The sequence below is a fragment of the Netta rufina genome (assembly GCF_964035555.1).
Source record: "Netta rufina genome assembly, chromosome: 1".
Lineage (NCBI taxonomy): Eukaryota > Metazoa > Chordata > Aves > Anseriformes > Anatidae > Netta > Netta rufina.
In genome coordinates, this window is record NC_140123.1 from 162,586,813 (window position 1) to 162,601,006 (window position 14,194).

Genomic DNA, 14,194 nt, shown 5'->3' on the forward strand with positions numbered 1-14,194 from the left:
AGGCATTAGGGCTTCTCTTTCAGTTACAGGCATTCCCCTACTAGAACTTAGCGTTGTTCGCCTCATCGTTTTTTCAATCCAACTCCCGCTAAGCTGTTTTGGTGAACTTTCCCTGAAAAAAAACACCACCTTGCTCCCCCTTTGTGCCGTGAGGGTGTCCCGCCCACGCCGGCTGCCGCCGCTTGAGGCGGTGCTGACGAGCCCCAAGCAGGAGGCAGCGGGCGAACGGGGCCGGGCAGCGCCTCACAAAATGGCGGCGGGCGCGGGGCGGCGGCGGCTGCTGCCCGCCTGGATGGGGGCGGCGGGGGGCGAGGAGCGGGGGGCGGCCGCGGGGGCTCCCCCCAGGGCCGGGCGGCGGCGGGGGAGGCGGCAGCGAGCGGCGGCGGAGCCCGGGGCGGCCGCGGTGTTCTGCATGAACGAGGCCGAGCTGGTGGACGTGGCCCTGGGCGTGCTGGCCGAGGTGAGCCCGCGGACGGCCCCTCGTGGGGAGGCGGTGCGGCCCCGGGCGGGGCTGGGCACGGCCCGGGCTGGCTGCGCTTCCTTCGGGCAGGGTCTGGAGAGGGAGCGAGCGGAGGAGGAGGCCGGCAGCGGGAGCGACGAGGAGCGGGAGCCGCAGCCAGCGCCCAGCAGCAGCCCGGGGAGCGCAGCCGGCGTGGGGACGGGCGGGGACCGCAGCCCCGTTCCCCCGTCCCCCGGCGGTGGCGGCGCGGAGGGGACGCGGCGGGAGGAGCCGGAGGATGCGCTGAGATACGTGCGGGAGATCTTCTTCACCTGAGCGCGCTGCTGCTCCGCCACGGGGCGCACGGGGGCTGTAATGGGGGTGGTGTCTGACGGGATGCACGGGCAGGGCGTAACCTTGACGCAGCTGCCTGTGGGGGCCCCAAAAGTTGTAGGATTCCTGGGTGGTCATGGCCTGAGTTACTGCGCTGTGTGGGTTGAGCAAAGCCCCGCCGTGACAAGCTGTGGGCTGGTGGTCCCAGCCTCCCCTCCCCAAATTCGTGTCACTGAGCTAGCAGTGACAGTGCAGACCCCCAAAAGCAGAGATGAAGGGAGTGAGAAGTGCGATAATTGTGCAAACCCAAGGATGGTGATATAGCTGGAGCATGAGCTCATCGTGGCATCCAGCTTTATATTTAATTGGTTTGAAAGGACTGGGCGCAGGTCGTAAGAAAAGGCATAAGGAGACGGACTCAGCGTGGATTTGGACTCACCACAAGCTGGGTTGTGGTCTGACAGCTCACCCAGCAGCAGGGACACCTTGATGCTCACTGCCAGGGCGGACGAGGCTCACCTGGCACAGCTTGAGCATTGTGGAGACACTACAGAGAAAACCAGTACCATGGGGTGGCACATGGGATGTGGGGGGGGAGCGATAACTCATACACTCGTGTTATTTGGAGTAAAGCCTCGAGGAATTGATTGTAAATACTTATCTAGCTTTGATAGAGAAGAACTAAATAAATTGTTCTATTTTTCTTACCTGTTTTTACTTGATTTACATTTCCTGTGAGTGATTGGTCAGTCCTGGAATCCAAAAGAAACCCTGGAAGCCCCTCTACTGGTGCATCACACCCTGCCTGCATTACTGAGGATGGCAGGAGGAGAGCCTGAGGCTGGGCCAAGCTGCCTTACTGGTGGCCTCTCACTGTGGAGCTGGTAGGAAACCCATGAAGACCACGGGGAGGGAAGGGGACACATTTCTCCCAGTGTATGCTGGGTTCTGTGGGATTTGGCTCCAGGTGAGGGTATGTTTGTTTCTGTTTGGCATCTCAGAGCATGGCCACATTAAAGGAGACACTTGGGTTTCTGCAAGGGAGTGTGGTTCCTTGATGGCTGCAGTGAGTCCTGGCAAGCTGTCCCTGTCGATCCTGGCACTGACTTGGCCTCAGGCCTTGGGCAGGCTTCCGTCAGCTGGGGAACATGGGTGGGGGCAGGCTATCAGGGGCAGGGAGAATCCTGAGTGGGCTGACCCTGCGGTAGTGTGCATGGGGGCCTGGGAAGGGATGGGGATGGCTTGGTGTCCTCTTCCTGTTCTGAAGGCAGGGAAACAGACCACATGAGGACCAGGCAGGTGTTAGAGCTTTTTTATTGAAGATCACTCAAACCAGCATCTCCAGCTACACTCCCCCCAGACCCTCTAGCAGAAGAGGCATCCCCTCGTGTCCCTACAGGGGTCAATGGGAAGTAGGTGCTTCCTTGGGGAGGTTACAGACACAGCACAGAGCCAGCGCTGGCTGTGGTGGCTCTGCTGGGGCACTGCACCCTGGCTGGGGGTTGCCTTGGTCCTGCTCCTTGCCACTTGTGTGGGGCATGTGTTGGACCAAGAGCTGAGCTGGCTCTGCTAACAGCTTCCCTCACACAGCACTAGCCTCTCCTGGAGTCTGTCAATGGTCGATGGACTGATGGACGCAGCCCTGTAATATCAATGGGTACAAACCTGGGGCTCTGCACCTGAAAGAGTCTTCAGGAAGCCCTCCTCCTTAGGGCTGTGTTCAGCACTCAACAAGTGGTTAGTCTGCTCCTCCAGGTGCTCTGCTACTGCTGGGGTTGGATGTGGGACACTTCACCCTAGCGAGCTACGGCAGCATCACCCCAGACATTGTTCCAGATGAAATGCAGGCGCTCCTGCTGAGCAAAGTATTTCCAGTGCACTCCTGGGGAGGCTGCTGCTGTGACAGCAGTGTGAAGCCACAGCTCCTTAGTCATGATTGCCTCAAAGACATGCTCAGTTCCACCAGGAGGTGGAGAAGGGAATCTCTTCAGGCAGCTCCAATAAAATAAGCCTGCTTGATTCTCTGGCTGCCTCTACTCAGAAGGATGTACTTAGATATGTCCAGAAGGATGTGTGCTCCATCTGCAGGTTCCAGTCTGTCCCTTTCACTGTCCTCCAGGTCAGGTTGGACTAGAGCACTTGGACTAAGGATTAGTTTTTCTGCCAGTGATTAAAGCTGTAGTATGTTTACTGTTTTAATCAGGTTATCAAGAGCTTTTGCATCTTCTTTGCTTTCAAATCTTAATGGGCAATAAAAAGGCTTCAACATGGATGCGTGTTCTTGACCCAGCTGAGGTACATAGTGACAGTGAAAATCTGGAGCAGTAGCAGAGCCTGAGTCGCAACCAGTGCCAGAAAGCCCCCGGTGAAATCAGAGGGTTGAATCCACTGTGAGGTTTGGAGGAGAAACATACCCAGGCCTCCAGACAGGATTATCATCTTGATGATGAGCATGATGAGGATCGCTTTCCAGCCCTTTGCCTCCTCTGTGCACTTCACATTTGCAACAAAAATGGGGTAGAAGATGCAGAAGACCAGGCAGGTGTAGACACAAACCCTGGCAAGTACTATTCCCAGCATGCTGATGCCCATCACCTGCAGATCATTGTGCTCCAGGCACTGCAGCTCCCCAGCTGTCTCGTTCCACAGGCAGAAGTTGTAAAAGCCAATGCGTTTGTAAGGGAGGTCGACTAGGTTCCCAGCTTCCCACAGCAGCGCGTAGAGCATCAAGGCCAAGGCCCCGGCAGCCTCGAGGAGGATCAGTGCACAGAGCAGGTGCCCTGTGCACCTCAGCTGCAGCAGGCCCATCACAGTGCCCACGCGCTCTCTTGATACCATGGTGGGGACTGCCGTGAGGATTCCTGCTGCAAAACATGAGGGGGGACCCCTTGGTTAGTGCATGTTGTGGTACCCTTCCAAGGTGTACTCCGAGCCCTTGCACAGAGAGCAGAAGCATCTTAGTCCTGCTTCCCCTGTGTGGGCTGAGAGGGCTCATTTGTGGTCACGGCAAAAGTGGCTTAATCACGCTCTGCGCATGGGCCAGCACTGAGAGGACAGGGGACGAAGACTGCTGTGGTTCCCTAAGCCCTACATGCAACCTGTGTACCATGACCTCACATTGTTCAAGATAGGAATCTGTCAGGGAACTGCAGTGATGGCAGGGGAGTGAAACACTGCTGTCTGGTAAGGAGGGGGTTAAGGGCTACTCTGGGAAAATGCTTTGTGTTCAGTTCTGGTCAGGCAAGGACATCCATCGATCTTTGGACGTCTGAGCAAAACACAGGCATGAAAGGGTCTGAAGTGCAGCTCTACCCGCTCCCCCCTCCGCCTCTCAGGGCCCCGGGACACCTGGTGCCATCGGTGCCCCATGTTCCCACATACCCCTGAGGACCCTGCATCCCCTTACAGTTCTGGGCATCACAGGGCTGGTCGCCCCCACCCCGCTCCCTGCTGAGGCTGGCAGACATGGTGTTCCTCTGCCCTGGTTGCCTGAGGACCTACGCCCCGCATGGGCGGGCAGTTATGACACTACCAAGGGGCACCCTGGGCCTGCCCGCATCTGCTTGCCCTCCAGTGGGGCCCCGGGAGATGGGTGCCATACAGACAGACCTGCAGTCGCTGTCCTCCCCGCTCCTCTTGCTGGTAGTTTGGTAAATCTGCCGACCTGCTCCGCTCTCCGAATCGTGGGCTGTCCCCAGAGCCCTCCTGCGAGCTTCTGCTTCACACTGAAAAACAGAGGAGTGTCATCAGCAAGGAGCATCGCTGGCACCACAGCCCTGGGCATCTGGGACTGCACAGGAGTACAAACATGGGGCAAGGAGCGCAGAGACCTTGGCTTCATGCTGTGTCCGACTCAAGGCTCTGCAAGTCACCCCTTTCTTGTTTTTGCCAAGCATTATCTCCTATGAATCATTTACTAACTTCTCTCAAGAGGTTCACAATGTTGGTCCTGCTATCCCCTCTCCGCTATCCATTACCCAACAGCGTGTCATCCCGGTGTCCCGAGCCAACCTTCATGCACTATGCTGCCTGTGTTCCCACCCCACAGCCACTTGAGGGTTTGGTACAGCCTCCACGAGTTTTCAGAGCACCTTGGAAAGACCTCACCCAATCAATGTCTGGCTATGCTGCTGGTGACCAGAGACCCTTCAGCACCCCCCTCCTACCCTCCTGCCTACACACCTGGGAGCAGGGCACCCATATTTAATGTGCACAGGGATAAAGCTTCTCTGTCCCAGACTTCTCCCCCAGTCATAGCCAAGAGCAACACATACACAACGAGCAGTGTGCCACAGGATCCAGACACAGATCTGTCCCCTTCCTTGGGTCAACACCTCACTTCTTCTTGTAACCTCCCTTGGAGCTCTTCACAACAGGCTTCTGGAGAGGCTGGAAGGCCACGTGGAGGATGCCCATTGCTCTGAACCTACTATGAAGACACAATCAATCAGGAAAACATCATCGCTCAGGCCTAGACCTTGCTGCAGAACAAGACCTTTTGATTTCAGCAGGCTGGGGGTGGGCAAGAGGTGGGGAGGGGACATCACCAGGGCTGCTGACCTAAACCGACCAAAGGGATATTCCATGCCTTGCGATGTCACACTCAGCAACAAAAGCGGTGAAAAGGGAAGGGGAGGGAGGTCTTATTATGAAATTGTCTGTTCACCCAAACCACCCAAACAACTGCTGTGTGTAGTGAGGCCCTGCTTCCTGGGATGTGGCTGAACATCGCTCATTGATGGGAAACAGAGAGTCATTTCTTTTCTCTTTCTCTGTGCTTCCATGCAGCCTTTACTTGTTTTTTTTTTTTTTTTTTTTTTTTTTTTTTTTCTCCTCTTCCATTTCCCTTTAATTAAACTATCCTTATCTCAACCCATGTGTTGTTTTTTTTCTTTCCCCCTCTTCCTCTAAGAATGGGTAGTAAGAGAGCGGTTGTGGTGGAGTTCAGCTGCCCAGCAAGTCAAAACCACCCCAGTCTTTTTTGGTGCCCAATTTGAGGCTCAAGGAATTTGGGATAAAGATGATAACTGAGAGAAGTAATGGGCAAAACATGGACAGAGTGTTGTTTATGAATATAACAGTTGTGAAGGGTTTAAGAAAGTAATAATTGTGAGGAATATGTTTCATAGTAATGTGGTAAAAGGATGAGGGGTGGAGTGTATGTAAATTGTCCACTTTCTCAGTGTTGTGATGGTGTAATGTTTATTTTGGTGTGGTGAATTCTTTTTCTTTCTGATGTAAGTGAAATTTGTGAAGACCGTGTTGAATTGTGAAGTAAGAGTATGCTGTGATTATGCTTAAACATGCTTTCACAAAGGTGTGGGGTGGAATGAAGTGGGTGTACATGGCAAGGTTTTGGTAGCAGGGGGCTGCAGGGGTGGCCTCTGTGAGAAGAATCCAACAGCTGCCCCATGCTGCCAGCTCCAGCCTGCTCCACATGGACCTGCTGCTGGCCAGAACTAAGCCAAAAAGTGATGTTGGTTGTGCCTCTGTGAGAGCAGATTTAAAAAACAGGAAGAAAAGCAAAAAAAAACAACCAAACAAACAACAACAACAAAACACCACAACCTGCTGTGCAACTGCAGCTGGGAGAGAGGAGTGAGAAGCAGCCCTGCAGACACCAGGTTTGTTCAGGAGGGCAGGAGGTGCTCCAGGCAGGCAGCAGCAGTTCCCCTGCAGCCTGTGGAGAGGCCCCTGGTGGAGCAGGCTGTCCCCCTGCAGCCCATGGGTCCCACATGGAGCAGATCTCCACGCTGCAGCCCCCCCATGGGTGGAGGAGCCCCCGGTGGAGCAGGTGGATGTGGCCTGGAGGAGGCTGTGGCCCATGGAGAACCCCTGCAGGAGCAGTCCCCAGGCTGGAGCTGCAGCCCGTGGAGAGGAGCCCACGCAGGAGCAGGGGGCCTGGGGGGAGCTGCCACCCGTGGAGGACCCGTGCTGGAGCAGTTTGCCCCTCTCAATTGGGGAAGGACGGCATCCCGTGGGAGGGACCCCATGGGGAGCAGGGGCAGAGAGGGACTGCGAGGGAGTGGTGGGGACAAAATGTCAGGGACTGACCGCAGCCCCCATTCCCTGTTTCCCTGCGCTGCTCAGGGGGAGAAGGCAGAATATGGTGGATGGATGGAAGGTGTTTTTAGTTTTTCTTTGTCTCTCACTTCTCTGGCTTGTTAGTAATAGGTAAAAAATTTCTCTAATCTCCCTACGCTGCGTCTGTTTTGCCTGTGATGAGAACTGTTGAGTGATCTCCCTGTCCTTATCTCAACCCTTGAGCCCTTTTCACCTATTTTCTCCCCCCTCCCCTTGAGGAGGGGGAGTGAGAGAGTAGTTGTGGTGGAGCTCAGAGTAAAACCACCTGAGTAAAACCACCACAGTCTTGCTCCCAGCAACTCCTCCTCTTTGCCCGTCTTTACAGCGCTGTCCTGCAGCCAGGCATTGCTGCTCTTCCTCCCCTGTCCCCGTGAGGGCTCACACCCCGCACCATGCTCCCTGTCACCCTGCCTCATGGCCTTCAGAGGGAGTCCAAGCTGTGCTGCGCGGGTGCTCTGCGTTAGCTGCCAGCTCCCCACGACATCTGGCACAGCTTGGAGCTGGGGGCTGTAAAGGGCTCCTGGTGCCTGCTGGCCCTCTGCCCCTTGCTGTCCTGTTTCCCTAGGTGGGTTTCCTAAGGCAGACACGCTTACAGAAACAGTCTTTCTGTTTAACCACCTCACGTTGCCTTCTATTTGCCACTACCCGCCCCCAAAGAAAAACATATCAGGAATTAAAAGTTGTCCTACTTGCAAATGTTTACCAGAGAGGGAAGCAGAACTGAATGCCTGACAGGACCATGGAAATGTATTACAGAGGTAGAGGAGAGACACCTCAGGTGCCCATGGTGCTATGTTATCCCCGCAGGTATGAGGCCCCAGGGAACCCCAACCAAACAGGCACCTGCCCTCTCCTTGGATACTCACGTCCATTAGGACCTCATCTTTCCCCAGCAACACACCCCCCTTCACTCTTTGTGTTGGCAGAATTGTAGGCAGATTTTCCATCTGGCCTCTTGCTGCCCTGCTCTGCCCAGCCCATAAATCTGCATGTCCTGGTGTGACCGTGACGGTGTCAGAAAACCTCCCGGTGCCAGTGCCCGATGCCAGCTGGGGCAGAGGGCACATGGCTGGCCTGGAGGGGACGTGTGGCCTGGCTGTGAAAGCCATGACCTGGTACCCCACCACCAGCACAGCCGCAGCCACGGCATTTGTGAGCCCTGCCTCTTGGCCCCAGTCGGCTTGGAGGCAGCCCAGCTGAGCAGCAGGGATAAACAGGAAAGAGCTGTCACTCGCGTCCAGCTGGGGCCTATCCCAGCCATCTGCAGCCCCTCTGCCTCTAAGGAGACTCCCGTGCCTTTTGGACAGGAGAGCTTGCAGTTCTAACACAAAGGTGCAAGAGAAAGCAACCCAAGCGTGGTGTAGCCAGCCCCACCCTGGCCTCGTTGCCCTTGCTCCTGGGTGGGCGTTGCTGGGAGTACTGGGCTTTACCAGGACAAGCTCTGTGCCTCAGCCTCTGGGCAGAGAGGGGCTCTGTGTGCATGGCTCAGGAGCTCCTGGGGGTGTCTGTGTACAACACGGGGCTCATGGGGACCCTTCTGTGCTATCAGGATGGCACACAAGTTCCCTCTCCCAAATCACAGGCAGGTAAGCACCTTTCACCCAGAAAGCTGCTGGCTGAATGCCCAGGCAAAGGTAGCAGGGCAGAGAGGGCAAGGCATGTAGCTCTGGCCAGGATCTGGCTTCAGGGCTGGGGACAAGCTCTGATCATCCCTGCGCAGAGATAAACAGCTCTGTGGAGCCCTAAAGAGAGACCAGCAGTGCCCCCAAGCTGGGGAAGGACCTTCTCCCTCCTAGACGTTTGCACCCGGGGGCAACCCTTCTACCCCTGGCAGCTCCCCCCATTGCCAGTGGCATTAAAGAGGTGGGGGCACAGCTGGAGGATACTTACAGGCTACCCATCGGGGTGCGGAGCTGAAACAAGCTGGAGAGCAGATCCCCTCTGCAGCTGCTGCCAGGTCCTGTGCTGGCTGGGCTCTGACACTGTCAGCACAAAGCGAGCGCAGCACTTGTTATCGTCCTGGGCTGCTGCTCTGCTTTCTGTTTCGCTTTTGAGGGCCATGGGATCCTGGTGCTGTGCTCCTCCCTGATATTGCGTAATCTAAATTTAAGCAGAAAACAATCTGAGCTCAGCTGGGTGCAGAGCTGCACTTTCTTTTTCTGACCCTGCCAACTGCTGTGAATAAGTGGCGGGGCTAAGCTTGCCCAGGGAAGCTGTGCTGTTAGAGAGCCTTGGGCAACCGTGGGGGCTGAGAGGAGTTTATTGTGTTGTGGCATGTCTGTAGAGGTGACCATCCTGGTGCTGTTGTCAATCCCGCAGCACTGGCAGAGCTCAGTGACCATTTTGTCCTTCCTGCTCTTTAAGCGCTCTTCCCTTCCTGCAGCTTCCCAGATCCAGCTCCCCCTTGCCTGCAGACGTGCCTGTGTGGGCACACTGCAGGAGAAGTGGCAAGCTGCGTGCTGCCAAGGGAAACCGATGAACCCTGTGCCCACCACGTCCTGCCTGCAGAGGACAAGCAGCCCTGGCTGTCAAGTACCAGCACAGACAAGCAAGAGTGAGTGCAAGGGCATGTGTGCATGTGTGTGCTACCAGCTCATAGTCCATTAAGCCCTAGGGACCCCTTCTTTCCTGGCAAGTGCCAACAAAGCAGCCTTGCTTAAGCAGCTGCAGTAAAAGCGAGTTTTCAGGCATGAGTTCAGCCCCAGCCACCCCCCTCTTCTCAGCCTGGAAAACATACAACAGGACTGGAGTGTGCCCATGTCTGACCCGTGGGCTCTGAACACTGCTGCTAGCTCTTTGGCAAGAGTATGTCCCTTCCCAGGAATGGGACAAAAAGGGAGTTGACAAATCCCCCCTTGTGTGATGGAAGCAGCAAAACTCTCTTTCCTTTATTCCTCCTGGCCAGACCCAGAACCATTTGTCCTGATGTACAGTCAGTCTTAGAGGTGGGTCTGTTAGGAGAGATGTGTAGGAGATGATATATGTGGGAAACCTGGCCACGAAGCTGTTCACAGAATCCTTCCTAGCAATTTTACTTTTAGGTGAGGTCTGGAAACCTCCTGATACTATACGTGCTGTGAGCCTATAATATTACATATACAGCTCTGCCTACATGCAGTGCTATGGCACTTGCATCCTAGAGGACAATGTAAGTGAAAGGAAATAAGGGAAGAAACCCTATAAGAAGCTCAGTGGATAGAGCCACTAGGCAGATGGCACTGGGGAGATGTATCTGTATCTGGCCTCTGTGTGTGGAGTAATTTTAGTAATTGAGATTACTAAATTTAGTATTGAGAAGGAGATCTGGATTGGAGTGGTTCGGATGGCTTGGGGAAGGGGTTATGGCGAGCGAAATGTAGCAAATAAACTCCAGCAGGCCACTGCTGCTGAGCTGACTGTGGTCAATGGCCCAGACACAAAAGGAAGCCTTGGGTCTGAACATGGCCATTATCTAACATTTTGTTTGCTAGCTGGGGAATTGAGGAATGGGCAGAGACCACTGAAGCGAGACCTCTGCTCCAGTGAGGACACATGCACTGCTGGAGGTACGCTCGTGCTCTCAAGCAGGGCGGTCACACCACTTGGCCTCCTGCCACTTTTCAGCCATTCAGGAAGGAAAAGGGCGAATGGTTTGGGTCCGGAGGCCAGACAGCTCTTTTGCTGACCTCAACACCCGCAGGGAGGTTGCTGTTTTGCTGCCATGGGCAGAAGGCCCAAGCAGCTCCTTCACAAACACCCTTGCTTTGTGTTGGGCTCCCGTTTGCTGGGGCCATCGGGATGACTGCCAGAGTGGGCCTGCTCCCTCAGCTAGCCAGGCCATGCCCGTCATGCTGAAGCACTTCCCCTGGAGCCACTGTCCTCCTCAGGGGGTGGCAGATCCCCTTCCCATCTCTGTCACGGAGAGAGAGGAGGGCTTCTACTTCTACGTGACTGGGGGTGGGAGAGGTCAGACGGTGCGCTGGGGCCTGGTGCCTGTGGCTGGGAAAGGAGAGCACTTCCCAGGAGCAGACTTCAACCAAATTTCCTGTGCAACTGTTTCTCCCTGGAACTGTATCCTGAAATAGAAATGTCTGCGTGTGCGCATTAAGTAGAGGCTCACGTGGCTTTACAGCGGAACGAACTGCGCTGCAGCTCTCGGTTTCTCATGGTGGAGTTAAAGCACAGGCAGCAACACAGTCAGCAGTTACAGTAGCATTAGCAATCACAAGTAAAGCATGCCTGAGCTGGACTTTCAAATGTGTTTTGCTCATTTTAGCTTGTTACTTTAAAAGTAAGCTACTAGACTAGCTTCCCAGAAGCTGGTCATGACCTTGGTCCTTGTTCCTGAGGAAATCTCCACAGAACAACTGTGTTCCCTCTAGTATTCCAAAAAACCTCTCAGCTATAGATGCCTATATATATCTATACCACCCCATTGTGATGGACCTGGAAGATTCCCGTGGGAGTTCTTAGGCTGGTGAGAAGAAAGGTTGGAGTACACTTGCATCCTGTGTATACTTCACACCCTACATTTCCACCTGCATTAGAACCACCACAGCATCACAGCTCAATGGCTACAGTGTAAGGTTCTTCTACCCATCTAAGGCACCTGGCATTTTGAGTATTTGGCCAATACTTTCTCTTTGCAGAGAAAAAAATAATTTTATTTATTTATTTATTTACTTTATTACTGGCAATTTTAGCCTGTCTCCTCTCAAATGCTAAACATCTGATGACCCTGATTTTGCAATAGGTTACAATTTTTGTAATAAAATGGAGTATGCTGTAGGGATAGAGACAAGGCAGAGTGAGAGAGCCTAATGAATCACTCAATGGACAATCCTGAGTGCTACAGAACTTAAAGATGACAAAATCCAGTACCTGTTTAAAGAACCATATTTTTAATCTTATTTCATTTTCTCAGGTGTCCATACAGTACTATGCCACCCCCAGATGACACAAACTATGCAGGCGTATGGCTGTAACAAATAGTCATACTGGTTTAGACCAAGGGGCCACCTAACACAGCACTCTGTCTCCAAGATGACTCTGTTTGGATGCCCAGGGGAGAGTAGGAATGGAACAAATATATACTTTTTCCAAGTACTCTCCTAGGTTCTTACTCTTGTCAGCTGAGGACATTTCCCAAGCCATATGTGGCTTGTCTATTTAAAAACTCTCAGTGGTCTATCTTTAAGGCACATGTCCAACTGAATCCATTTTTGCGTCCACATCCTTTAGCAAGCAGTTCCATGATTTGTATACTGATTTTATGTCAAATGTTTCTGTGTGTAAAATTTATTTGGTTTGCTGGTGAAAGGGGAAATGATTTTCATGGCTTATGGCTCCACTTTCTCCACTATGATCAGGGGATGGTGACTTCTGCTGCTTGTTGCTTGGTGAATAATCACTCTCCTGGTGAATATTAGGAAAACTTCCAAATAGAGTTAAAGTTAAAAAAAAAAAGAAGGTGGAGGGTCATTAGCTATTTATACAGTTCCTTCTGGAAGTGGAGTCTGCCATACAGAAACAGTATGCATTGTTTAAGATAAATGTTACTTTGTTTTAGGAATTGTTTAAGTACACCAGATGGATGACACTCTTTCATGGGCCTTAATTGGCTGAAGAACTGGGACTCCAATGCACATGATATTTTGCAGCAGGTTGTCTGTTCTTTGCTTGAGGCAGTAAGGGCAGAGAGAACTGCAATGTGTTTTGCGCCTGGCAGGATTTACTCTTCCTACAATTTACATCTTGGCTTGCTGTCCAGTTTTTCCTGAGTCTTTCAGGCTTTAAAGGGAGACTCTCCATTTTCCTTTCTTCTTTTTTGGAATTGCTCTTTGCAATACGATCATGACCTGAGCCAAAGAGGAGGAAAAAACAAACCCATATCAACTGCTAGTGAGTTACTAAGTGAAAAAAAAAAAAGGACATGACTTTGGTTTCCTTCACATGAAGCTGCTGTACTGTGGCACAAACATTTCCTTTACTAAAGGACAGCCACGGCATAATTCAAAAACTAGTATTAAAATATGGAAATTTCAGCCATAGGCACAAGACCTGTGTCTATTGCTCCAGCATTATGATATTCTATTGACTTACATGTACATGAAATGGTTATTTCCAACATTTCACATAATCAGATCATACATCCCTTCATGGCATGCTGATACATAAGACCAGCTGTGAACTGATGGCTAGAGCCTCTCCCACCAGTCACTGCAGGAGGACAGAAGTGCAGGGTCAAAGGCATTATACTTCATTATTAGGCTGAGATTTTTCAAGTGCTTTTCCATGAGGTGTTCACAAAGAGGCTAAAGAGCTTCTGGACCTTTAGTGTCTCAGCTAGGAAGCTCCATAAAACCTATTCTGATGTCCTCTGTAGTGTCAGCTGCATGTAGTTTTCCAGCACTATTGCTGCTTACTAGCACCTGTCTTACAGCTTTCAGTATCTTGAGATAGCCAGACTAAGAAACCCACCTAACAGAAGTAAATCCTAATTGTTTGGTATTTTTAGAATACAACAATAACTGAGAAACCTTTTAAATATTGAAATGTCTTCTCTGAAGAGCTGGAGACACTTTTGCCATCGTGCTTCTTTGTCTTCTGGGAAATCAGATTAAAGCTGGATGAATGGAAACTTTCTCTTGTGGATAGGTTTATATCAGGGCACACACTTTTTCTTGACTTCTGTGGCACAGATGTATTTCTACCATTGGCTTCAGCATCATGGGTGAGTCTCTCTGGGCTAAAACACACAGAGGTCAGGACAGAAAATATTTTATCTACATACAAATTCATGACAAGATATACATAAAGATGGCTGCCTAGAAGGGAGAATCATTACAGTCAAAATGGTCTGAAGCATTTGCTAAGAATCATATGGGAGAAAAAAAACACCTTACTGTATTTCAAACTCCACAGAACCACAATTCCATCACAGCGCCTTAAGGAGACTAGTGTCAGCATCATGTAGCTACCATACCATTACCACCTCTGAGCCAGACAGAAGTACCCATTGTAGAAGCAGCAGAGGGTTACTTTACCATTGTAGAAGTAAAGAAAGACACTGAAGACATTTATTTTCTCTCTTACTAGGAGAAAGCCTATTATTTTCAAGTTTGTGTTAAAAAGTCTGAGCTGTAAGGTGCAAAGCAGATGTGTGAATTATTTAGTGTGAACAAATGAATGTATCTTCTTCCACATGGTGTTTGTGGCAGGATCTGCTGCCATCTAACTAGCTAGTTAATTTCACTTTTTTCTGTTGCCCAACAACAGCTAAGTGTACACTAAGCAAGACACAGAACATTTTATCCTATCAGTAGGTGGGTATTTATGAAAGTAGTCAACACTGCCAGT

The 14,194-nt window shown here is 51.9% G+C and overlaps 2 protein-coding genes across 5 annotated transcripts; one reads left to right on the plus strand and one right to left on the minus strand.

Annotated features, from left to right (window-relative positions):
• Positions 1–250: 250 nt before the first annotated feature.
• On the plus strand, positions 251–1,404 carry CYREN (cell cycle regulator of NHEJ; the record flags this gene model as incomplete). Its single annotated transcript, XM_084306436.1, has 1 exon — positions 251–1,404. One exon carries the CDS (start codon positions 251–253, stop codon positions 773–775), a length of 525 nt encoding a protein of 174 aa, XP_084162562.1. The 3' UTR covers positions 776–1,404.
• A 714-nt stretch (positions 1,405–2,118) lies between these two features.
• Positions 2,119–8,887, minus strand: TMEM140 (transmembrane protein 140). Of its 4 annotated transcripts, none has more exons than XM_084305826.1 (4): positions 8,747–8,887; positions 5,047–5,201; positions 4,382–4,497; positions 2,119–3,633 (listed from the first exon to the last, which is right to left on the minus strand). In XM_084305826.1, exon 4 carries the CDS (start codon positions 3,608–3,610, stop codon positions 3,035–3,037), a length of 576 nt encoding a protein of 191 aa, XP_084161952.1. In that variant the 5' UTR covers positions 3,611–3,633; positions 4,382–4,497; positions 5,047–5,201; positions 8,747–8,887; the 3' UTR covers positions 2,119–3,034. The 4 variants fall into 4 exon arrangements, with proteins under 4 accessions (XP_084161952.1, XP_084161951.1, XP_084161954.1 ...); XM_084305825.1 differs by having other exon boundaries at positions 2,119–3,636; XM_084305828.1 differs by having other exon boundaries at positions 4,378–4,497.
• Between the last annotated feature and the right edge of the window lie 5,307 nt (positions 8,888–14,194).